Raw genomic sequence first — 26,780 nt, 5'->3', positions numbered from 1 at the left:
AAAAAAGGAAAGTAGGGGTAAAAAACTCATTCTCACAAAGCCCCACACCACTGTGGGAGATGACTTTATATAGGTCCCCCAGCAGCGTTAGATCCTATGTGGGTTTAAATGATCCACCTTGTAGGTAACTCTGGTATGGCTTAGTCAAGGCTATACTGTGTCTCATAGAAAATGTTACATGTTGTGTTTATATGTATACACAACAGTTAGGATTTCTGTAACAATTAAATAGCTGCTGGAGCAGAAGCCCATTTGTTTGGCCTGATGTAGATAAAACAATTTAAGAGTGTGTGTGCTACTAATTTTTCCTGATAAAAATGACAAATTTTCATCCTGAAAAATCAGAAAGTAAATCAAAATATAAAGAGGTAGAAAATATTATCACTCTTTTAGTGACTCAGAGGCAATAATTATTAATAGTTTGATACACTGTATTTGGTTTTGGCTATCATTAAAATGTCTTTGCAAACATTTAAAATATCTGTATGATTGTATGAGTGTTTTTAAAATGATTTTCCCATTAGTGGACCACTGGGCTGATAGCAATTTTCTGCTTTTATAGTAATGCCATGATAAATGTCTCTGGACAATTTTTGATAATATCCTTAGGAGAGATTCCTGGAAGTTAAATTATTGGATCGAAGGCTGCTGATTAACTCTGCCAAATGACTTTCCAGAATGCATCAATTTACACTGTCACCAGCAGTGTAGGAATGCTTTTCTCATTTCACCCGTGCCAGTACTGAATCTGCGTGTAGAGCAAAAATAAAATTTCCCTAATTTATAGTTGACAAATAATTGTTTAATTTGCCTGTGAGGCTGGATATGTTCTCAAAGTTTATCAGCCATCTGTGTTTCTCTTGTGAATTCACTGTTCATATTTCTTACCTATTTATCTCACTGGGGTCCTATTTTTACTTTTTTTTTTATGAACTGTTCATGTAAGAAGGATATAAATACTTTCTTATTTGTTTCCCTGTTAGTCCTTTGTCTTTTATTTGTGACATATTTTTAGCCTACAGAAGTATGCAATCTCTTAGTCAAACCTTTTACAATCCTTTGTTGCTTTTTATGCTTAGAAAATTTCTACTTCTCTGATCAAGCATATTTTCTTCTAGCTTTTTAATTGTTTGCCTTTTGAAAAACATTCAACTCATTAATCTGTTTGCATATATAGTATGAGGTCAGGGTTTCTCTTTTCCAGCCTCACCCAAAAGTTAACTTGGTTTTGTAGAACCATTAGAAGACTCTACTGATTTGCTATGCTTCACTTAACATACATTATATTTTTATGTACAGAATAGTCTGAGTTTAACTCATTCTACTGTTTTGTCTACACACTGGTTTACTTATAGTTTTACAATGTTTTATTAACCCTAATGCCAATAATTTTTTTCTTTATTTTTCCATTTACAAAGTTAGCTAGCCTTACTTGCTTATTCTTCCAGGTAATATTCAGAATACATTTTCCAATTTTCAAAAAAATCACACTGTGATTCTGAAAAGAGTTGCTTTGACCTATAAGTTAAATTAGATGGAATTAATACGCTTAAAATGTTCTCACAATATTAAGCCTTCCCTTTAAGGAACACGGACTGCCTATTTATTCAAATTTTCCTTCTCTCAGTTAAATTTGGTTTCTTCATGTAATTCTCACATATTGCAGGTTCAGATTATTTCGAAGAAACTGATGTGGCTATTGGGAAGGGGATTTCCCCTTTCATTATATTTTCTAACTGGTTATTACCAGATTAAAGGAAACTGACTTACATAATTTTTAAAAGATAGATTCTTTGGAGGTTTCTAGATAAATAATCATATCATTTGAATAGGCACAATGCCCAACCATAATACTGGCATGGATGAAGGGAGAAAGGCACTCATATATTTCTGGTAGGAATGCAAATTCCTTTTATGTATGTATGTATGTATTTATTTATTTTATTTTAATTAATTTATTTATTTTGAGACAGTCTCCCTCTGTCACCCAGGCTAGAGAGCAGTGACTTGATCTCAGCTCACGGCAACCTCCGCCTCCCAAATTCAAGTGATAACTTTTCCTCTGCCTCCCAAGTAGCTGGGATTAGAGGCATGTGCCACCACATCTGGCTAATTTCTGTATTTTTAGTAGAGACCCGGTTTCACCATGTTGCCCAGGCTGGTCTCGAACTCCTGACCTCAACTGATCCACCTGCCTTAGCCTCCCAAAGTGCTGGAATTTCTTTTTGGAAAGTAATTGGGTGAAATATATCAATAGATTTTGATCTACTAATTTCACTTCAAGAATCTATTCTGAGAATATTGTCAATCACACATATCATCTACACATAATAATCTGGCCTTATTTCCATTATCTATAATTGTATATTTGAGTACACTATTCAGGGCATCTGGAACAATTTTAAATAACAGCATTCCAAGAATCCTTATTTTCTTAATAATGTTTTAGGAGGAAATGTCCCATAGTACAATTTTTTTTTTTTTTTTTTTTGCTACTTTGGGATAAGAGTCATCTTTAGAATTTAATGAAAAGTATGTCCTTTCCTCCCAAATGTATGCAAAATGTTGTTTATATACAATTTCAGAGGTTTACAGACCATAGAGAGATATCTATGTATGTTATGAACCTAGGTTCTAGCATTTCATTATTAAATTTATAGTCAGAGTTTTTTCCTTTAGTTATATAAGAAAGTATCTACCAATTCCTGATTTAAGAGTTGGAGTTTTCTTCCTGTCAGGATTAAATGTTACACTTTATCTTGAGTGCTTTTAAAGCATCTAATAAATAACCTTTTAATCTGGTCCACTGTTCTAAATTTCACAGGTCACTGTTTCATACTTTTACCCCGGAAATAATTTCAGATTTGTAGAAAAGTTTGAAAGGGAACACAGAAAAACAGAACAAAGAATACCCGTATAACCATTATCCAGATGCATCTACTGTGACAATTTACTCCATTTGCTTGATTGCTTGGGCCCTCTCTCCCCACTGCTGCTGCACACGCACCATGCATGTGTGTGTGTGTGTCTGTCTGTCTGTATTGTAACACAGGTTTTAGGTAGATAGATGGTGAGTAGACAGGTATCTTTATATACTAATTTATTCCTGAACCACTTCCTTACTTAAGTATTTCCTAAGAATAGGGATAGTCTCTTATATAGCCATAGTATAGTTGGCAATGCTAATACATTTAACATTGGTCTAATCCACCATTCATATTTCGGTTTTGCCTGCTGACCTCAACAATGTCCTTTACAACATTAATATTTTTCTCCGGTTCAGTACAGGATCATATCCAGGGCTAGATACTGCATGCAGGTGTCATATCTCTTTAACTACTTTTAATCTGGAACATTTCCATACCTTTGTCTTTTGACACTGATATCTTGGAAAAATTAGTCCCCCTTCTTCACCCTTTTTAATAGAATGTTTTGAGTCTGTCTGATATTTCCTCAGGATTAGATTAGGATTTGCATTCTCAGCTGGAATCCTGCGTAGGTGATGTTATGGCCTTCTCAGGGTATGACATCTGGAGGTATATGATACCCATCTGTCTCTCATTGGTGATGATAATTTGATCTCCCAGTCAAAACTGGGCATCCATCAATTATACAATTACAATTAAAATACAAATGATACAGTTTCTCCACTGTTTAGTTAATGCTTTTTATTCTCCCTCATACTAAAAGGCAGTTTGAGGGTAAACACTCTTAAGACCATGCAAATATACTGATTCTCATACACATTTTCTTTATATTTAGCATCCATTGATGATTCTTGCCTGATCATTACTATGATGGTTGCAAAATGATGATATTCGAACTTTAGCACTCACTCTGTATTTATCAACCAGCCTTCCCCATTCACTTATTTATCTATTTATTATGAGTATGGACTTACAAATTCATATTGTTTTTCAATGGTGTAAAATTCAATGCCATACTGAGGCCAGGCACAGTGGCTCACAACCTGTAACTCCAGAACTTTGGGAGGCCAAGGCAGGCTGATCATTTGAGGTTAGGAGTTCGAGACCAGCCTAGCCAATAAGGTAAAACTCAACGACTCTACTAAATATACAAAAATTAGCCGAGCATGGTGGTGCACACCTGTAATCTCCCAGTTACTGAGGAGGCTGAGACACAAGAATCACTCGAACCTGGGAGGTGGAGGTTGCAGTGAGCCAAGATCACACCACTGGACTCCAGCCTGGGTGACAGGGGGAGACTCCATTTCAAAAAAATATAAATAAATAAAATGAAGTAAAATTCATCACTGTAATTATTTTGGGGCTCAAATTGTCTGAGAGTTGGCTCCTGAGGCATGCCCCATGATTTCCATCAGCATTTCTTTACTTTCTGCCATAACAAGATGCTCTAGGGTCCTCCTGTGCCTACCTATCCCAGCCTAGGGGTCAGCCATTTCTTCAAGGAGCCCTAGCTCCTTTTAGTGGGACATAGTATTAGTGATGATGATCTGAACACTAGACATGCTTATTGCTACTGGGTATGGAAGCTTCTGGGCCCTTTCAGCAGGCAGATCAGAAACCATACGCACGTAAAAACGCATATACATACGCATACACACGCACATATGTAATACATGAGAACATAAACATACATACACACACACACATAAGTATTATTAAAATCAGAATTTTGCATTGATACCTCTATTCTCCTTCATAGGGTTTAGTTTTTGCTCCCCTCTGCATTTATATGTCTGTCTTCCACAGTGGAAACCCAGGCTCCCAACAATATCCACACATTTAGTCATTTGCTTCATCTTTACATATGAAAGTTTCAGAATGGTTTCACTCATACTGCTATGAAATAATCAAGTTTACTAAAAAGAATTTGGGATTTATTTGAAATCCTACCCCTACTCTATCTATTCCACTCAGCCTAGGCTGAGGATATGGACAGTTGTTCTTATATGGACAGTTGTTCAATTTGGTGTCCCTGTGAAGGTACATTCACTGCAGGGTTCTATTGTGCCACCTTGCACGATGTTTGTGCTAGAATCTAGTTCTTTCTTTTCTATTTACTGAGTTATGGTATTCATCTGAAATATAATTAAGCAATTAATTTAATTTGCTTTTAATTTTAGGTTGTAATTCATTTTTTAACAGCCAATTTATTCTGTAGCAAAATATCATACAGAATAGTGTCTTAAAATGGCAAATCATAATTTCAAGTAATAGAGTTGATCGACCACAAAAATCACTGACTGCAAGAGCTTCCAGATAGCAGAAACTGGAAAAATATTTACAAACTGCAGCAAGTGAACATTACCTGGTCTTTGCTACACTAGTTTGTTACAGGAATGATTTTAAGTCAGCTCTGGAGGAACAGGGATACAACAGATAAACATCCGAAAGAGGTTAAAGCAAAAACTCACCTTTTCCAATATGCCGCCTGGTGTTTTCAATAGTGGAATTCCGGTTAACATTGGAGAGCAGCCCAAGGCAGAAACGGTTCTTATTGTTGGAAGGATCAGTGAAACCATCCACCAACACACTTGTGGAGGAGGCATGGAAAGCTTCACCCACACGATTGTTGAGCTCATAGTAGACAATAGAGCACCAGTGTTTTGGTTCCTCATAAGCAACTGCCTGAACATCTATAGGAAAGAAAACATTATATCAACCAAGGTTAGTGCCTCAGGCTCTCAAAAACTGAAACCGTGTGGTTGAATTGGCTTAGGATCATGGAATGAAGACATTGGAAAAGCAATTGCTATTATAATGTATACAGTTTTTCTATGATGTTTAAAGCAGGTACTTCTTAACTAAATATGACATTCTCCTTACTCTAATTGGAGAAAATTGGAAAACCATTTTCTCCAGTTACTATCAGATAACCAAAACACCAGCTAAGGAAGCACAGCAAAAACTTTTGTTGAATATTAACAATATGCTAATTGCTTTGTAATATGCAGAAATGGAAATCGCCCCTACCACAGACTTTGGCTCACCATCTAAAGAAACACAACAAATGACAAGTGAAAAAATAAGTGGGAAGAGAACAATAGAAGATAGGAAATATGCCAAAGGTATTGGCATAAAAATGAATTACTTTTGGCAAGGCTAAGTATGCCTATGCTAATTCAAAGCAATGAAAATCAGTTTCTAATTATTGATAAAAAGTTACTTTACCTCATATTAAGTTGCCAATAACTATCACAGCTACAGTGTTGCTCCAGTTCTCAAACTCAGGAAGAAATCTTGCCAGCTGGCCATTCTTACAGAATGAATCATATCTTTCTCATCCAGATTTCATGCTAACTTCCTTATATTTGCTTTAAGTCATGCAGAGCAGGTGTGTTTTGTCTCTCCATTCCCAGAATGGGCCAACAATGGAAATTACCCAACTTTACTGACAGGATGCAGCTTGTTAAGTCAAATCTCTTAAGACTAACAAATCTCCAAACAGAACATGGTTCTAAACATTTGCAACTAAAAGGCTTTAAAGATGAATTCCTTCTGTAGTAAAACCTCTAGTACCACTGCTTTAGAGATTCCAGGAATACAAACCATATATTTCCAGCATACCAATAATATAATGATCTGAGGTTTTGAAGTCTTGGGTGTACAATAATAAGAGAAAGAAAAGAAAGAAAGTCCACATCAGAAGCCCAGACTATAACTGCTACGGGAGAAACACCTCTGTGTTCTTAACATCAAATTCCACAAATACTAAAATGGACTTTTAGAAATTGGTAAAAAACAAAACAAAACAAAAACAACAACACACACCACACACACACAAGAAAAAAAAAAAAAACCAAGGAAAATACTCATTAAAAAACCCACACGTAAGTTAGCTGCTTTATATATGTAAGTAGTTAGCTAAAAACATACACTATCTTCCCTGCTTGCTAAGCAACTCTACCACGTCAATTTGCCATAATCCAAAGAGCAAAACTTTAGTGATTTAAAAGTGCCAAATCTTAAAGCAGACTGCAACATTATTAACAGAAGGCTTTTATCAGCTATCAGGATACTTCAAAATACTATTCATCTAGGTCAGAGGTTGATACATTTTTTCTGTGAAAGGCCAGAAAGATTTTGTGGGCTGTATAATCTTTATCACAACTATCCAGTTCTCCCCTTGTAACACAGAAGCATAGACAATATGTAATGAATGAATACAGCTGTGGCCCGATAACGCTTTATTCACAAAAACAGATAGCAGGCCGAACTGGCCTGTGGGCTGTAGTTTGTTGATCCCTGCTCTAGGAAAATCACCAAAGGTTAAAAAGAAGTAAAAAAAAAAAAAAAAAAAAAGGCAGGGAAGAAAAAAAATGGCCAACATTCCTTCCTCGTGAAAATATTGACTATAAACTATAAAGAAAAAAATATTTAAAGCTATTTAAATGAAAAAAATCTTAAAGCAATTTAAAGATCTGTTTCCTGAAATCAGACATTTTGGGTTTAGCAATAATAGTTACTGGGTCCACATGCTCCTAATAGTGTGGTACTGTGCCTATTCTCCCCTGGTATCCTGGTCTCCAAATATAAATTCCACAGATGTGTGAAATAAGGGTTATTTCCCCCAACCAGAGTGTTCATTGACAAAGAATTATGTTTGATAAGATGTTTAAGAGATAATCAGGAACCATAAAACACAGAGGTAATAAAAAAGATTTAAAAATCATATTGATTAAAACGGTGTACATTCCAATTGATGACACTGTATATCCAAGAAAGGTCCTTTGAGTTCATCACCAATTTTTTTTTTTTTTTGGGTGGGGGGGACTGAGTTTTACTCTTGTTGCCCAGGCTGGAGTGTAACGGTGTGATCTCGGCTCACTGCAACCTCTGCCTCCTGGGTTCACGTGATTCTCCTGCCTCAGCCTCCCAAGTAGCTAGGACAACAGGCACCCGCCACCACACCCAGCTAATTTTTGTATCTGTAGTAGAGATAGGGTTTCACCATGTTGGCCAGGCTGGTCTCAAACTCCTGACCTCAGGTGATCCACCTGCCTCAGCCTCTCAAAGTGCTAGGGATTACAGGCGTGAGCCACCACACCCAGCCTTCATCACCAATTTTTAAATCGATGTTTAGAGCAGTTTTACATTCACAGCAAAATTGAGTATATGATAGAGTGATTTTCCATATGTCCCCCACCCCCACACCTTCCTAGCCTCCCCCATTATTAATATCCCCCACCAGAGTGGCACATTTGTTGTAACTGATGAACCAACATTCATGCTACAGACCTACACCCGAAGTCTACAGTTTACATCAGGGTTCACTCACAGTGGTGTACATCCTATGGGTTTGGATAAATGTATAATGACAGGCAGTTACCACTGTATAATGTATCATAGAGACAAAATCAATTTTAAGTACTTAAAAATATAAGCAACTCCTATTTTAATAAGTATCTCCTATTTTAATAAAAAAGCACTAAGAATGAAGTAAGACATACCTAGTAACCAAACTGCACTTTAACTTCAATTTGCATAAACATTATATAAACTGCATGACCCATGCCATGTGTTGAGTGCAGCAGTGAAGCACTTTCCTTCATGAGATGTTACTTAGGAACAGTTTTATTTGCTAGTGTGGCTGTGGATTCTAACAGATTCTCAGAGAGTCTACCAAACTCATTTACCTGAGTTCTCTGCTCACTTAAGTCTATGCCACTTGCCTATGCAGGGCTGAAAGAGTGACGGTGTCCTCCACCCTGTCACTGCTAAGGACAATACAGTGCTGGAATCAAAGACCCGCCTGTTACTAGAGGGGGAAGAAATTTTCATTTCTGCCTGCAAGTTCTTCAGGCTGAGAAGGGGAAAAACTTGTGCCTCAATTTCTTTCAGTAACAAAGTTAGAAACAAACAGCAAGAAAGAAATTCTATTAGTTTGTTCCAGTTGTAGTTACAGACATAAAAGGGCTGAAAAATAGATGGGGTTTATGAGTATCTATCCTAATTACAGAAGAAGGCCTTTGGACAGCCCAGTTATACCAACTTCCAACTTTGGAAATCACCAGTGAAAACTCTACTTTAGTTCTGTTATACTTATGGTTTCTAAATACCATTTTGTTCATTTAAAAATACTCTTTTTGGCTAGGTGTGGTGGCTCACGCCTATAATCACATCACTTTGGGAGGCCAAGGTGGGCGGATCACCTGAGGTCAGGAGTTCATGACCAGCCTGGCCAACATGGTGAAACCCCATCTCTACTAAAAATACAAAAATTAGCTGGGTGTGGTGGTGTGCACCTGTAATCCCAGCAACTCAGGAGGCTGAGGCAGGAGAATCATTTGAACCCAGAGGTGGAGGTTGCAGTGAGCCAAGATTGCGCCATTACACTCCAGCCTGAGCGACCTGAACAAAACTCCATCTCAAAAAAAAAAAAAAAAAAAATTCATCATCAGTTAAAAATGATTAAGTATTAAAGATCTAAACAGATAACTGCAAAATTATTCTCAGGTCTTCATTAGTTAAGTCAGTATATTTTTGTTCTTTAAATGAAAGACTTACTTGTTATCCAGGAATTCTACTGAGCTTCTCTTATCATTGGGCTCTATTTTTCTCAAATAGCTCTCTTTTTAAAGACTAACAACAATTTGTGAGAGAAACAAACTTTAGACTCTAAGAAAGGGAACAGGTAGCAATCAGTTTTACCTCCTCTGTTGATTTCTGAGGGCAGGGGAGGCGCCATCATGTTTGTGTCCATCGGCTGGGAGCCATCCTGGGTCATGGGGTCTTCAGGAGGCAGGTAAGCAGGTGGGGGCGTATCAGCTACGAAGTTTTTAAAGAAGTTATTTCTTAACCCTTAGTAAACATACACGCTCAAAACACATATCCTCTTCTGTACTGAAATTCTTAAGAGATCAAGTTGCCATTTCAATCTCCCCATTAAAAGGCTAACAGCTACAGGCACTGGCCTTGATGTACAATTTCTGAAAAGTATTAACCATGCCACAATCATACACATTTTTGTCAAAATTCAGTGGGAGGAAAAGTATTATACTATATGCCAGTTCTAGAAGCTGTTTGCCTATCCAGGATCATGCTTTTTAAAAGCAATCAGAAGAGTATTTTAAGCATACTTTAATATAATCTGCTTTGAGAGAACCTCTGCATTTCAGTTTCACTGGTAGATGGAAAACCTCTGAAAGCTTCAATGGACTTCTTAAGAAAAGGAGCTTCAGGGTCTTTTGCATTAAATCTCTAGACTTTTAGAAAATTTACCAACTGAGTTTCATTACAGCCTACTGATTTGAACTGTTAATTTTCCAGGACTTTAGGGAATCTGTTAGGACCACATTCTCCCTACCCATTTAAATGATCACTAGCTTTAAAACCTCTAGCAACAGAGTAATAGAAAATGAATCAGTTTGTCACAGCTATCTTCTATTTCAGAATTTACATATATGTTTCTTCTGGTAAATAAGAGGCAAACATGATTTTTTAATTTAAACAAAGAACACTAACACAAGTCTTGTATTTTCTTAATATAAAACAAAGGGTATAGGCTTCTCACAAATAATCCTCTTCCATCCAAAAGCAAGTTCCTCACTAGCTATCACGAGACCGTCTAGCATACGTGACAGTCTTGGAGACAAAATTTTACCTGAGGGAATCGCGAATGCTTGGATAAGTAATTGAGACCACTCAGAGCAACTGTCAAATACACGTAACTCATGCTGTTCCTTCAGAAAGCCCCAGTGATTTCCAAGACTCACTCTCCAGCTGAATCATAACCCAGTAACTTCACATCCAGCTGCTAACAAGTAACGACTCATAGTACTGAGACAGGACCACTGGGATCTTCTCTGGATGCCTCTTTTGCCCTTTCTCCAGCTTCTTTTAATTCAGCCTCTTCCCTGCAGCTGTAAGCCTGACTCGGCTTTATCTCAAGCCAGGAACAAAGACAAAGAGCCTCCTCTGAGCCCAAGTCAATGAATTTCTGCCAAGAAGCTGGTGAAAATTTCACTGGCAACCTGTGGCATCAGCACAACCAAGAGGGACCCGATAATTCTTGATACTATTCTTCTATTCCTACAAACACCTCCTCCCGTCCCTTGCAACTGTTTTCCATATTTCTGTTACTTGGCCTGTGCCTTAATCTCTGACATCTAGGGACAAAGTGTAAATTCAAGCAATAACCTTTAATTCAATCTTGTGGCCACTCTGGGCTGCCGTCACTGCTCAAAAGTCTTCTGAAATGTATCTCTTCGCCACTAACCTGCCCATCATACAGGTTAGTGGTGAGGGGGAAGGGAGTGAGGTAGACGGGAAGTCACCAGTTACTTTAATTTTTAAACTAGTCTATCTCCCAACTCTCATCCCAAACAGCTTTGGAGTGAAAACCAGACAAAGCAATGTGAAATAAACAAGATTTAAATAAAAGAAAGTAATAAATACATAAATAAAAGGAAGCAATATAAATGTGGACTACTTTTCAATTTTTGAAGGCCTAGCACTGATGCTGAATTCAAATTTACTTAAAAACATTTCAAGGAGCCCAATAAATACACTTGCCCAGTCCTTTTCCCTTCCAAAAACATTAATAGATATTAAGTATATTTTTGTTTAGGGTATCCTTCTTAAGGTCTACTGGCAAGAAATCTGCCACTCTTTTTTTTTTTTTTTTTTTTGGAGATGCTTGCTCATTAACCTGCAACTTCAAAATATATAACGTCCTTATTAATCACGTATTTTGATAACTATTACACCATCAGTTATGTCTAAAAAAAGAGGATAATTGTTTTTTGTCTTTGCTAAGTTGAACAAGCAGATGGTTTCCAGTACTTCTGTCGTAATTCCTTTGTTGTTAAAGTATACATTTCTTGGGATTACATCATCATTTAAATGAATTTAATTAAGTAGGGGGTGGGATCATCCTTCAGGAAATACTTTTTCTGAGGTTGCACTTACAACAGGAATTTTTTCCATGTATGAAAACGATGCTAATTGAACTTGTGCTCTCATAACAGCAAATGTGTGTAACACACTATTTTTCTTTTTATCAAGAGTAAAGACTGTAACAATTATGCCACTCCCAGAAGGATGCAGCTGTTTCAAAACCTTTTAAAAAACAAGGGAAAAATATAGCTTATTCAAGCATCTGTGCCTGACAAATATAAAATAAGACATTTGCTTACTTGGCTATGTCGTCTCCTTTCTCCAAAAGTTGTATCCTAAAAGTGCGAGAGCACTATGTCATATACCGGGACTGAAAACCTCCCTCCACTGCAGGTTGACCCAGTTTTTCCATGACACTGTGATAACACTGATGTGACCACAGAACATCACTGAACATTCCAACCTACCTGGCATCTGGAAAGGACTTCCTGGGTCTGAGCTGGTGGGAGAGTGAGGGTAGGTGCTGCTGCTGCTCCCAGGAGAGTTTGGGTAACTGCTATTGGGAGAGTGAGGAAACGGGTGGCTGTTGGGTTGCTGGAAAGAATCTGGAAAAGTGGCGTTGAGTGGCATGTGAGGCTCATTTTGTCCTAAGTTACGGAACTGAGCTAAGAGGCTGTGCTGAGGATTATATTCGCTGTGTCTTGGAACCAGCACAGGAGGAAGTACTAGAAAAAGGAAGGGAAAAAAGAGAAGGACAAAAATGAGAATGATGATCTATAATTACATCACAATAAAGTAAAACATAATCTGTAAGCAACAACAAATTATCTGTTCCATGCCCTGCTGCCAACTCAAAAGCATCATTCAAATGAAAAGCTATTTTACCCTCAAGAACAAATGCAGGAACAAATACAATGCCTTTAGAATCACTGATGACCTACGCCTGAGATTTGCAGTATTCACAAATTGCCCAAGGTAAGTTGGCAAAATACAATCTTTTAGGTTACAAATGTTAAGGTTCTCTCATTCTTAATTTTTTCATTCACTAAAAACCAAAGCATAATTGTTTATCACCATTGACACTTACACTTCACAGCCCCAGCTGGTAAGACTTCACATTTGAGTTAATGCTTATTGAATGATATGAATTATTCACCACAAGTGTTTTAAGCTGACACACTAGTTCACTTTAACACAAAAAAAGCAGCATAGTAAATAGAGCTGAAGAGGTAAAATCAGTGAACTGTAGAAAACTCAAATGCCATGAAGATAATTATACAAAATATGAGGTGTTTTGTGGGACAGAATTTATCTTGAATCCTGTCCTAGGAGTCACACTTTATGAACATCTTTTTTCTAAGGATCTTACCCACTTTTCAAGAATCCTTACCACCACCTGTGAGGTCAAGAAAGAAATAGGTCATACAATTCACATTTTGCCAACTGAAAACTCAAGGTACAAAGGTGGCCCAACAGGCAGGCACCTGTTGAGAAGCAAAGAAAACAACTCCTGTCACTCCTAAATGCTCTATATTAGGAACCTAAGCAGTTAATAATTGGCATGGTCATCAACCTCCAGAAACCTCCTGAAGCAAAGCCACTATAAATATAATTATCCTAGAAAGGTAGGGCTGGCTAACAGTCAGTTACAGAGCCCAGCCAGATCCTAGGGTTAGATCCTAAGTTTCCCTACCAGGGTCACCAGATGGATGCTCTAACAAAGGCCTTTGCAATCCCTCCAGCTCCCGTGGCCTCAGCTGCAAAGAGAAAAGCAACCCATTTTATAAACTGCATGAGAGGAGAGATTTAAAGCTTATGATTATTGTTGGTTGTTAGGAATCTCCCCAAAGAAACAATATTTGGTGGCAATAGGAATTTAGCAGACTTTTGAGGGCTTTCCAGGGAATCTATGCATAATTTATATCATTTCTACAGTAAAAAGTGCTCTTAACACTTGGATTATCACTTTTTTATGAACTGAACATTGCTTTTTAGATAAAAATAGGTATTTTAAAAAGTATTAAAATTTCTCATGTGCTACATTTTATACTCCTACATAATCCCATAGCATCAGATTTGTTATTTCCCTATTTGATCCTTTAGGAACAAATCTTTTGAGTATATAATAAATGTATTTTCTTTTTAGTACAGTGATGGAATCTTCCCAAACCAAACCATTAAAAGCATAATTTCTTCTTCTACCTTTCAATAGTCATCTGAACTATAAAATGCTTTTGTTTTGTTGAAGAAACATTCCTGATAAGGGATCCCCAATGCCAATAAAAATTTATATTCCCGAACAGTCCAATTCCTTTCAATTACCTTTGCAACGATAAACGTTCCCTTTTCTTTTAGCTGCTGTGACTTGAGCTTGCCTTTTACAGGCATCTAGCTATGGTCTCAATTACGATTTTTACCCGTAAAAGGGGGAAACATTGGCCCCTAAACCCCTCCCCACAAATGCAGCACCATACAGCAACTAGAATCAATCTGTCATGTCCTCTATCCTTCAGAGGACCCCTCCCTCCCAAAACACACTCACAGAGTCCATTAAGGTTGGTGCAAAAATAATTGTGCTTTTTGCATTTAATGGCAAAGACTGCAGTAACTTTGCACTACCCTAACACTTAGTGGAGCATCTGTTTTAGCAGTTCCTGTTTCCTAACAGTTTTAGAACTGGAGACTTACTTGTTCCTACTACTTGCAGATGGGGGTTGTCAGGGAGGAAGAACTAGCCTTTGCAATAGCCACAGCAAAGGGCAATGTATTTCTGCTCCCCAAGTTGATAATCTGCATATGTGTTCCTCAAAATGTGAGATTCATCCAATGTTGTGTGTGTAGCATCTTGTTATGTGTATAAACTACAATTTATTTGATGATACAATTTTGTCTTCTGCTGATAAATACTTGGGTTGGGGAAAAGAAAAACAACCCAATGCTTGGGTTGTTTCCAGCTTGAGGAAGTTATAAAAACTTCCATGAACTTTAAAAAATGTAACTTATTTTGAAATAATTTCAAACTTACAGAAAACTGCAAGAGTACAAAGAACACTCAAATATCCTTTACCCAGATTCACCAATTTTTAACATCTTGCCACATTAACTTACTCATTCTCTCTCCTCCCTTCCCCGGCCCCAGAACACAAATACACTTCTGAATTATCTGAGAGCAGGTAACATACATATCCCTTTTTCCTAAAGCATTTCAGAGTAACTCCCAAAAGGAACATTAACTTACATATACACATTTGTTATCAAACTTGGGAAATTTAACATTGCTGATTTTATCTAATATAAAATCATATTCCAACTCTGTCAACTGTCTCAACCATGTCCTATGTAGCAACTTCCTGATACAGGACCTAAGGTAGAATCACACATTGTACTTTGTTGTCATTATTTCTTTAGTCTCCTGTAATCTAGAATAGTTCTTCAGCATCTTTTTTCCTTCCTGCTTTCATGCTACTGACATTTTTGAATACAGGCAGTTATTTTACAGACTGTTTCTCAATTTGGGTCCCTCCAATGCTTCACCGTGATTAAACTCTCAGATTTTTGGTTAGACTACGAGGTAAGTGGTATTATTCCCTTCTCAGTTCATACACACAAAAGCACACGATGTGTCTGCCTGTTTGAGTTTTAATCCTGATCCCTTGGTTAAGGTATTGTGCATTTCTTCCACTGCAGACAGTTACTGTCTTTCCTTTTGTAATTAATAAGTAGTGAGACACTAGACTGTGTAAATATCCTGTTCCTCATCAAGCTTTATTCCCTATATTTAGCATCCATTTTGCTTGAATAAATTTTTGCTATAATGGTTGTGAACTGGTGAATTTTAACACCATTATTCCTTAATTATTAGTCAGAATTCTAATATGAGGACGTGCTTTTCTATCTCGTGTCTATACACCTATATATAATAGTCATCAGTATGGCTTCATGGATTCTTAATCAATGAGCTATAATCTATACCTGTCTTTATTTTGATGGTGATATTGTCTTAGATTTGGCCATTGGATGCCTGTTCAAGCTAGTCCTTGTGCCTTTGTAACATGTTCCAATTATTTGAATATTTCTTAATTTCTGGAACAAGACATTCCAGGCTTATCTCTTACCTTCCCTTTCCACCAGTCTAGCAATCTCTGGTTCCCTTTAGTGAGGAATAGTATTTAGAAACCAAAATCTGGGATGTGGCTGTGTTCTGTATGTCTACTGGAGCCACACCGATTCTAAGCCGTGTGTGTGTGCGTGTGTGTTAGAAATTGGGTTATGCTGTTACATTCAAGTGTAAGCCAACTCCACAGCGTTTTCATTTGCCTTTCTCTATTTCCTATCTGTATGTCCTTACTTCAACAGTGAGAACCTTGGCTACCAACATCAAAGTATTTATGAATGTGCTTAATTCTACAATACACTGAAAAAGTTTCAGAAATTATAAAATAAACCTACTAAGTTTTGGGTTTATTTTCTTTAATTTTTTTTTTTTTTTTTTTTTGGTATACAAAGTACTTGGATTCATTCAAATTCATTTAAAATCTACTTGGATTCATCCCCCTCTTCAGTGTTATTTTATTATTTTGAAATTTTATTCAATTTCTCCCTTTCACAGTTAGTTTATCTGAATACATCTGTTGCTGTTTGCACTTAGTTTTAGGAATTTCCCTCTCTCATTCTTGTTGACTTAATTTTACTTTGTAAATACAGACAATATTAACATGATTTGAAAGTCAAAATAATACACTCCCTACCCTGTCCCTTCTAACTTAGTCCTCCAATTTTAACGTCCTCATAGGGTCACCAATTTCCTTTTCTGGTTTATCCTGTGTTTCTTCTTGAAAAAAGCAAGCAGATAAATGGATGCTTTCTTATTTCGTCTTCACTGCTAAAAAGAAAGGTAGCCTGCTATACATGCTCTTTTGCACTTTGCTTTTTTCACCTATATAAGAGAAATAACTTTCTATTAGTGCACAGAGGTCTTCCTCATGTGGTTTGACAGATAATAACACCAAAGTTCATTTAACAATCTCCCATATCTGGCCATTTAGGTATTGCACAGTATTTTGCCATAAAATGTAATACTGCAATGACTGTGCATATATATGGTAGCATTGTCAAAGGTGTATCTTCAGGGCACATTCCTAGATGTGGAAATGCTGGGTGAATGGGTAAATGCATATATAACTTTGTTATTGTCAAGCACCCCTTCCCAATGGTTGCACCATTTTGCACTGTCACACAGGAGTGCCTTTTTCCCACATCTTCCAGAATAGAGTCTGTCAAGCTTTTGAATCCTGACAACCTGATAGGTGAGAAATGGCATTTTGGTGTAATTTTAATTTACATTTCTCTTATAAAGAAAGTTGATCATCTTTTCATGTATTTCAGAAAGTGCTTTTCCATCTTTTTCTGTGAACTGCTGACTTATGCCTTTTGCCCATTTTTGGTATTTTCACCCTTCATTAAAAACAACATACTAGAGATACTAGCCTGTGATATACGTTGTGGATATTTTACGATTATCATTTGTCTTTTCACTTTGCTTATGTATATTTTTTGGTAGTCACATTTATCAACATTTTATTTTATTGTATATGGATTTCTGAGTCCTAGAAAGTCTTCTCCTATACCCAGGTTATAAGGAGGAATTCATCCATGCATACTTCTAGTGCATATAAAGTTTCATAATTTATTCAGATCTGTGATCCCTTTGGAGTTTAGTTTTATTTGTGGTATGAGGAATGGATCTAATTTTATCTTTCCCCAAATGGTTAGACCGTTAACCCCAACACCATTCATTAAAAGCCCATCTTTCACCCAGTGATTGCAGTTGTCACTTAAAAAAAAAAAAAAGTTCCATAAATGTTTGAGTCTACTTTCAGACATTTAATTCCACTACATTTCATCCTGTTCTAGTCTGTGCCCCAGTACCACTCTGTTTTAATTATAAAGGCTTTATAGAGATTTTAATAGCTGATAGGGCCAGCCCCTCTCACAGTTCTTCCTTTTCAGTGTTTTGTTTGCATGCTTAAGCTTTCCATATGACTTCAGTTATGACCTTGTTTACTTCCAGAAAAAAAAAGTTATTAACACTTTTATTGAGGTCACATTATATTCATAAATTAAGATTAATATCTTGATGATACTGAAATGCCCTTCTGAAGATGTAGGAAGGTCTGTTCAAGCCTACTTTTGTGTTCTACAAGTACTGTCTGTATTAGTTGCTAGCACTGCTGTACACAATACCACAGACTGGTGGCTTAAACAACAGAAATTTATTTTCTCACTGTTGCTGTGAAGGCTGGAAATCCAAAATCAAAGTGTTGGCAGGTTGGTTTCCCTGAGGCTTCTCTTCTTGGCTTGCAGACAGCTGCCTTCTCAGGGTGTACTCACACAGTCTTTTCTCCTGATGTCTCTGCATGTTTCATCCCTCTTATAAAGACCCCAGCCAGACTGCATTAGGGCCCATGCCCACAGTCTCATTTTAATTTAATTACCTCTTTTAAAGGCCCTATCTCCAAAAACAGTCATATTCTATGGTGTTTGGGGTTAGGGCTTCAATATATCAATTTTGGGGCACGCAACTCAGCTCCTAACACTACATACAGGATTTGTACATTTCTTGTTAAATTTATCAAGTTGTTGCTACTTTCAATGAGATTAAATGAGGCTTCTTCTCCAATGTATCTTCTAGCTGGTAATTACTACCACATGGTCCACAGCAGCACTTACAAAAACTTCTTTCTTTTTTTTTTTTAAAACAACTTTATTATTATTTTTAGAGCTGGGGTCTTGCTATGTTGCCCAGGCCGGAGTGCTGTGGCTATTCACAGGCATGATCATAGAGCAATTCAGCCTCTAACTCCTGGGTTCAAGCGATCCTCCTGACTCAGCCTCCTGAGCAGCTAGGACTACAGGTGCCCACCACCATGCACAGTTAATTTTTGTTTTTTGTAGAGACAAGGTCTTGCTATGTTACCCAGGCTGGTCTCAAACTCCTAGTCTCACGCTATCCTCCTGCCTCAGCCCCTCAAAGCACTGGGATTACAGGCATGAGCCACCACACCCACACCGGAGACTGTATAAGTAGGGTGTCTGTAAGTTCTGGCTTGCCTGAGACAGTCCCAATTTGTACCTGTTGTCCAATTAGTAATTAGTAATAGGTGACTCTTGTCAATTTCAAGCCTCCTGGCTTGGACAATAAATGTTCACACTAACTATAAGCAATGACTAATTAAATTCAGGAAAGTAAAGAGATAGGTCTGGAACAGCTGCCAGCCCTAGAAAGAAGTATTAATGTAGCAGAGAGGAGACACATGGAAGTTAGTCAGGCTGGGTTAAGCCTACACACACGTGCTGCTCTAAAATAACAAGGCCCAGGCCTCTCTCCCTGTGTGGAATCCTGAAGGACAATGCTGTGGGGTTCTCTCCCAGATGTCTCACTCTACCCCCACTTCATGCTCCTTTCATTTCAGCAAGATTTCAGTAAAGAATAATTAAAATATGTTTTCTATTAGGAGAAAAGGAAAGAAGAAACACTCAATTATTCATGCTTAAGCACACTTTCTTTGTGCAATTCTCATTTCTTGGGTGAGAGATTTACCAGCCTAAAGAATAAGGATTTGCAAACTGTAGGCCCAACTCAGGTCACCAATAGGAAGGGAGAGAGGGTGAGCAATGTTTCCCTCTGACTTGTTCTATGTCTCGGACTGTTCCTATTTTATGGAAAACAAATATGGGAACATAGACTTTTCTGGGGAACCATTTTCTTAGTGCACTAAGGTGACCCTGCTTGGTAACTTCAAAATATGGCTAAAGTGTGGGACTTCCCTCTTTAAGGGCTGCTCCTATTGGTTAATTTGAATAAGAATCTGCTTTCAAAGAGGAGTCCAACGTTAAAACATCGTTCTTTGTACACATGAATTTCTTCTGAGTTATTTAAAAATCAGACCATGTATGGCCTTCTTGTATCCTAGGAGCTCTAACCCTAGTAAAAACCCAGATCGTGTTTCCTACCCCAACCCCTCAAATGTATTCTGAAAAAAGGCCCCTAGGTGATTTCACTAATCCTCTCCACCCATTTGAAAATCTCTAATTGTGTTATATCTTTAAAAGGCTGAAGCTATCTTCTTTTCCTGATCTATTTTCCTTTTATCTCAGGGGAAAAAAATCTTCAGATTTCTGCCTTTTCTCAGTGACATTAATTCTGCTTTTCAAACTGTGCATCTCTGTTAAAAATAAAATCCCTTTTCCAGTCAACAGGGAAACCCAACTAAGAATGTTTCAGGAAGCAAAAGTTTCAGAGATATTTGTGATTCTGCTATTACACTCAGCTTTTCTGCGTTGCTAAGGTACAAGGAAAAGAATGAAAAAGAACAGTTAAAATTGTAGAGAGGAGCTGAGCTCTGGAAAGGATTCCTGTAAACTCTAGATGTGAGAGCTTTTTTAAGATTTTGAAGTACTGCTTGAAATTCTATCACCAAGTTGTCAGTGGTAAAGTAGTCTAGTAATGAGACTAAGTCTGACAAATCCCCACCCACCAAATGTTTGTGAGAAAGCAGCTTTCTTCTTTTTTAAACACACAAGAGAGTTCTGATATATGTTTGCCCAAACAGAAGTAATGGACACAAGCTACCTGTTACCTGGCAGTACGGAAATGCTTTCCAGTTTTGACAAGCTGGAGAAGGCATTTATAAGGTTAGAGTCAAGACACCTGAGTTCTACTCCTGACTCTCATAACTACCTTTGTGCCTTTGAGCCAATCATTTAATGTCTCAGGGACTCAGTTTTCTCACACAAAAGAGCAAGAAACTTGCTCTCCACAGGGTCTTCCTGCTCTAAATTCTGCAAGTCTTCTGATTGATAAGAATGCTGCTCATGTACACCTGGAGCTTCCTAATGTTCAAAGCTCAGCACCAGATGGCATCTAAGTTGAATCTCAGGACATTTCAGTGAGGCCACCTACAAGCAGAAAGAAGGCCCAGGGTTAGCGCAAGAATGGCCCCAGAGCCAGTCAGTTGCAGCAATTCTCGTGAGAAAGGGAGGGCAAGCTGCCAGAGCAGCTGTGCCCAATATGATGCCTACACGAAACAGATGTTCCCAATAGAGTGTGTTCAGTGACCTTCTAAACAGAGACACTTCACGTAGGAAGTGCCGGAAAGGGTAAGAGTAAGAACACTTAAAATTAATAGTAGACACATTTATGAAATAGAATTCCTTACCTCAGGATATGTCAGGGAAACTCTACGCTGAAGAAATGATTCTGGGAACCTCAATAGAGGTTAAATTTTAATGAAAATATATAACAGCCTAAATCCCTCAGTGGTGGCACTTTTTTGGTCTGCTTATTGGTGATGAGGTGTTAGTACGGAGGGTCTATAATATAAGGTTCGCTGGGTACCATATATGCCTCCATCATGCAGAGCACTGCCGGTATGAGTCAACAGGACAGACACTGTCCTTGCCCATTGGGAAAAGTGTCTATCACTAAATCCTCACAGTAGCTATCTCCGTTTTACAGGTGAAGGATCAGGCTCAGCCTAGCTAAGTAACCCATCCAAGGTCACACAGCTGCTAATTGAGGGTCAGGTTGTGAATCAAGGTCTGCTCACAACCACTAGACAATCACTCAGTACTATAAGACTGGAAAGAGATTGTGGAAGTTGTTTTTTAAATTCTCTTTCCATCTTTCTGTTTTTTGGGGGCCAAGATCTTTTTAAAAGGTATGACAGTTTTGCCTAAAGGTAGCAACACTGTAGTATTTACTTTCTGGGAGTATAATTACTCAAGTACAAATATATTAAAGGACAAACATATGAACATAATTTGACATAGAGACATGAATTTCATTCAATAATATCATCAAGCATTAAAAGCCACTAAATTTACCTAAAAATCACCTAAATCTAACTCAACTTCTGAGAATCCAACTTCCTAGCTAATGCCAGGCCAATGATTCTTTTTGTATACCACAGATAATTTTCTTGAAAAATACCTTTTCTGGGCACCCACAGAACATCTGGTATGACTCCATGACCTAGTTCAGATTCCTGCTCCAACCTATCTTTGGGGCTTTTTGCAGTTTTCCTCTGCTAGTTTCATACTTCTGCACCTTTGCTCACTTGGCCGTATTTCCAAGTCTCAGTTCTAACAGCACTCCCGTGGTGCCTTTCCTGGTCTTTCTACCTACCCCTGGTAGAAAAGAATTCCTCCCTGTGCCTCAGGGTGCCCCACACAGTAGCATCTGAAACATTTTATTGCTAATTTGACTTTACTTCACCTGGACTGTAATGCCTTTGTGGGTAGAACTGACTTTCTTTTGAAAGAAAATAGGTGCCAGTGTCTGGCACCTAATAAGTCCTGAGTGAATGTTTTTTCAGTTATTGTATGTTTGTAAATTGTATTGCTATTCCTGACCTGTCTAGTATAAGTGTTCATATAAACCAGTCTTTCTCAAAGTTCGGCCCTCAGACTCCTTGCGCCTGAATTAGATACTTATTTAAAAAGGCAGATTCTGTTTTTTTTTTTTTTTTTTTTTTTTTTGAGACGGAGTCTCGCTCTGTCACCCAGGCTGGAGTGCAGTAGCCGGATCTCAGCTCACTGCAAGCTCCGCCTCCCGGGTTTATGTAAAAAGGCAGATTCTTATACCTTATCCCAGATATAACAAGTCAAAACCTTCAGCAATTTTGGGTGAATAGAGCCTAGGTACAGGAAGACAAACGGTTACTACATGCACTGGCAAGAGAGCTAGGTGTCTGGCCCTATCTATGTCTCTAAGTAGCTGTGGGACTTGAACTTCAATTTTTCTCATCTTAAGTCAAATTTCTAGAGATCATCCCTTTCACTTATAAAAAACTCTACACAGTGTTGGTCCTGGTTCTTTGATAGTATACAGACACAAATCCAAATGACATGGAAAAGGCTGGCATGGCCTTATAGTAAGCTTACAGAAAATTTATAGGGTCCAGTTTGTTTGGTCAAGAGGCATAGTGTCATGGAAAAAGCACTGGGTTGGGATCAAGATAGCCCAGGGTCTTAGCTGTATGAATTTAGGTGACATAAATTCTTACCTCAGTTTCCCCAAAGGGATAGCAAGCCCTTAATAGCACTCTGAGAATTAAGAATGGTGGCACACAGCAGTTTGTCAAACCTAGTTCCCTCTCTTTTCTCTTCCTACTTTCACCCCAGTAGCTTCCTTTCCTTTGCCAAGTACTTATTTGCTTTACTTCCACAGAAGGAAGGTGCTATGTTATTAGAGACTTCAAAAGTTGTTAGAGGTAGGAAAAAACTTCAGGGTATAACCTAAAAACATCAGGAGAAAAAAAATACCTTCAAAAGCTACACACGAAGTATAATAACAGTCAAAAGCAGGTTTTAGTTTTTCAGTTCCAAAATTGGAAATTCTGCTTATTTACTAGTCGATTAACTAGGGCAATTTACTATTTAAACCTCACTTTTAATCGTAAAATAGGAATAATAGTACTTCTCAGATTTTCTTTTAATATGGTGCTTATACATGTGTGTACCAAGTGCCATACACCAAGTTGTACCAGATATTAACCCATTTAATCCTCATAACAACTCTGATCCTAGGCACTACATTACCCCTACTTTATAAAAGTGGAAAATGAGATACAGAGAATGAGATAGAGAATATGTCACCAATAACCAGGGGAGACAGGATTCAAACCTAGGCAGCCTGGCCCTGCAATCCAAGTTCTTAGCCACTATGCTATGGTGTCTCTCAATGTTGCACACGTTAGTTTTAACAAAGTTCCATAAGCACTCAGTGACAGTCATCACTACATATAAAGCAGTTAGCTTATGGTGTGTAATCATCTATTGCACTATCAATATGTAAATGACTAACCCAGGTGTCACCCAGGCATCTTTGTTTAATTTGTAACTGCAGCTGAATTAATTATATTCAGCTCATTCTGAGTTTGTATTTGATGCAATTAAATACATTCCATGAAAATGAGATACTTGGTATCTAATAAAGAACATTATGGTCAGGCGCAGTAGCTCACGCCTGTAATCCTAGCACTCTGGGAGGCCGAGGTGGGTGGATCACTTGAGGTCAGGAGTTTAAGACCAGCCTGGGCAACACAGCGAAACCCTCATCTCTTCTAAAAAATACAAAAGTTAGGCTGGGCGCAGTGGCTTACGCCTGTAATCCCAGCACTTTGGGAGGCTGAGGCAGGCAAATCACGAGATTAGGAGTTCAAGACCACCCTGGCCAACATGGTGAATCCCCATCTCTACTAAAAATACAAAAAATTAGCTATGCGTAGTGGCGGGTGCCTTTAATCCCAGCTACTCAGGAGGCTGAGGCAGGAGAATCGCTTAAACCCAGGAGGTAGAGGTTGCAGTGGGCCAAGATTCTGCCACTGCACTCCAGCCCTGGTGACAGAGTGAGACTCCATTTAAAAAAAATATGTGTGTATGTCTGTGTGTACACACACACACACACACACATTAGCCAGGCGTGGTGGTGCATGCCTGTAGTCCCAGATACTTGGGAGGCTGAGGCAGGAGAATCACTTGAACCCAGGGCAGGGGCAGGGGTGGGGGGGGGGGTGGAAGTTGCAGTGAGCCGAGATTGCACCACTGCACTCCAGTCAGGCTGACAGGGTGGGATTCTGTCTCAAAAACAAAAAAATTACTGATCAACGGGAAATAAACACAAGCCTCCATAAACACTTCAAGGGCAGATGTGGACTTGCAGCCCAAAACTCATGCAGCTGGTGCACATATGATCATTCTCTACTACCAAAATCTCTGGATGCCCCTCCTTTTTGTTGAGAGAAAACTGATTAAAGAAAAGACTTCTTTTGGGAAGCAGTACAGTGGTTAGCAGCATGCATTTTGCAGTTAGGCTTTAATTTGAATCCTGCCTCTCCAGATAAAAGTTATGTGAAAAATCTACTCAAATTCTACATCTCAGTAGTCACGCTGGTACCATCTTCCTGCAGTCGTGGTTAGGATTAAATGAGAATAGATGGTAAGTGATAAGCAGTGTCCAGTACACAGGAAGCATAAAAAGTCATTAACTTTGTTACTATTTTTATTCTAATAATATTATTCGTTTTCTGAATATTTGTTTAATGAAAAGTTGCTTACATTACTAATTTTGTTTCTATTCTAAGAAAGATACACAAAAGTGATGTTCCTTGTATCACTATTTCAGTCATATTGTTTCAAGAATGTATTAGTACATAAAGCCTTTTCACATGCATTAATTTTATCCTCAACCTGAAAAGTGGATGTAACCATTCCCCCATTTTATGAGTTAGCAAACACAAGCTCAAAGAGGGCAAATGACTAACACAAGGTCAAAGTTATCAAGTGCCAAAATTCAGTCCAGGCTTTCTAACCCTAGATTCTTCCCCACCATATTTTAACTACTAAAGAGAAATAAGTATCTCCTTTAAATGGCCTTATTGTCCAGAATATCCTAAAGAACTCCACATTTACTGGTCGGCAACGGCATTCTACTGTGAGCAAGAGCCTTTTCCTTCTCTCCCATTCATCATTGGCATGGATTACTGTTTTTCTCCCAGTAGTTTATAATTCACTTCTGTCCTTAATTACTCTGTTGATCAAATTGTCTCAGATTTGTCACAAGCTGGCCTCTGGGTCTTTGTGACATGCTCCTATCAGTTTTCTCTTAAATAACATTTTAAGATTAGCTATTATTTTTCCTATTTAAAAGCTGTAAATTATATGTGAATAGACATTTATCCACGACTTTTCTCCCAACTTGATCATCTTACTTAAATACCTGTCAGGCACACCACCATATCCTGGGTAAATTTCTCATGTGCTCAAAGGAAGATATTGTCACACATGAAAAATACTGCAAAATCTGCCACAAAGCTAGCGAGCTAGAACTGATAGGGGAACTACAGGGAAACAAAGGCAAAAACATACAAGGCAATTTCACTCTGTTATCATTTATATGTTTATTTTTAGTTTATAATAAGCTGTCCAAATACTCCTTATACAATCACTCTTCTTTTACTTTATTCTCAGTGAACATCCCAGTCAGGCAACTGGGCAATTAGTCAAGTGAAGGTGATGTGCGACCACATAAGCCAGACCACGCCAGGCCACTATTTAGATAAGAAATGGCTTTTTTTCATGCGAAAGAGTAAAGAACTAAGAACAGCAGCATCTCTTGGAGAGCTGTTTTAGAACCAGGGTAGTGATATAGCAGAATATAAATCCGGTTTTCCATTTTTAAAACCTGCTAAGATTCCAGAGCATGAACATTACAATTTAGAGAACTGGAGGAAAATTGCCAAACACTCCTTTGCTGACCTAAATCTTGATTTAAGCCACAGAACGTGTTTCCAAGACCCTAGATCTTTTATCAAGGAAATTACATTTACCTCTAGTTACATAGTTTTATGTGGAGCAGACCTGCAATTGAGTATTATGGTCAGGCTTCAATGCTAGAGAAATCCTGCTGAGGACTGAGGGCAATGATAATTAGGAAAGTGGAGTGGGTAAGCAGCAAGTGATTATCTCTCTTTCTTCTGGGGAGATATCTACACCAGGAGGCCTAGCCCAGCTCAGCCGAGCCCAGCCCAGCCCAGCTTAGCTCAGCTCAGCCCAGCTCAGCCCAGCTCAGCCCAGCTCAGCCCAGCCCAGCCCAGCCCAGCCCAGCTTAGCCCAGCCCAGCCCAAACCCAGGGGAAAGGAGTCTGCATGCAGACATTCAAACTAGATTCAGCACCAGTATCAAACAACTACACCAATCCCCAGCCAAACTGGCAAATTAACAAAATGTGGGGGTTTTAGCTCTACTGCTCTGCAAGCCCTCAGATTTTTACCACAGTGCTCATGGTATCCACCCTACAGCTGCTCCAAATCCTCCAGCTCTGCTTCTTCAAAACAAATAAACCCTTGTTGCTTCCCCATCTCCTCCCCAAACAAATCTCATTTTTTCAAATATCAG

The 26,780-nt window shown here is 38.2% G+C and overlaps 1 protein-coding gene across 7 annotated transcripts in view; it reads right to left on the bottom strand.

Annotated features, from left to right (window-relative positions):
* Nucleotides 1-26,780, bottom strand: part of SMAD1 (SMAD family member 1) — a 77,337-nt gene that overhangs the window by 6,479 nt on the left and 44,078 nt on the right. For all 7 annotated transcript variants that reach the window (XM_025385879.1, XM_025385880.1, XM_025385876.1 and 4 more), the window contains exons 3-5: nucleotides 12,290-12,547; nucleotides 9,636-9,752; nucleotides 5,399-5,620 (exon numbers count right to left, since the gene is read on the bottom strand). In XM_025385879.1, coding sequence (XP_025241664.1) covers nucleotides 5,399-5,620; nucleotides 9,636-9,752; nucleotides 12,290-12,547 — 597 coding nt within the window. The remainder of the gene's footprint in view (nucleotides 1-5,398; nucleotides 5,621-9,635; nucleotides 9,753-12,289; nucleotides 12,548-26,780) is intronic.

Source organism: Theropithecus gelada, chromosome 5 (genome assembly GCF_003255815.1).
Source record: "Theropithecus gelada isolate Dixy chromosome 5, Tgel_1.0, whole genome shotgun sequence".
NCBI lineage: Eukaryota > Metazoa > Chordata > Mammalia > Primates > Cercopithecidae > Theropithecus > Theropithecus gelada.
This window is presented reverse-complemented; position numbering and strand designations above follow the sequence as displayed.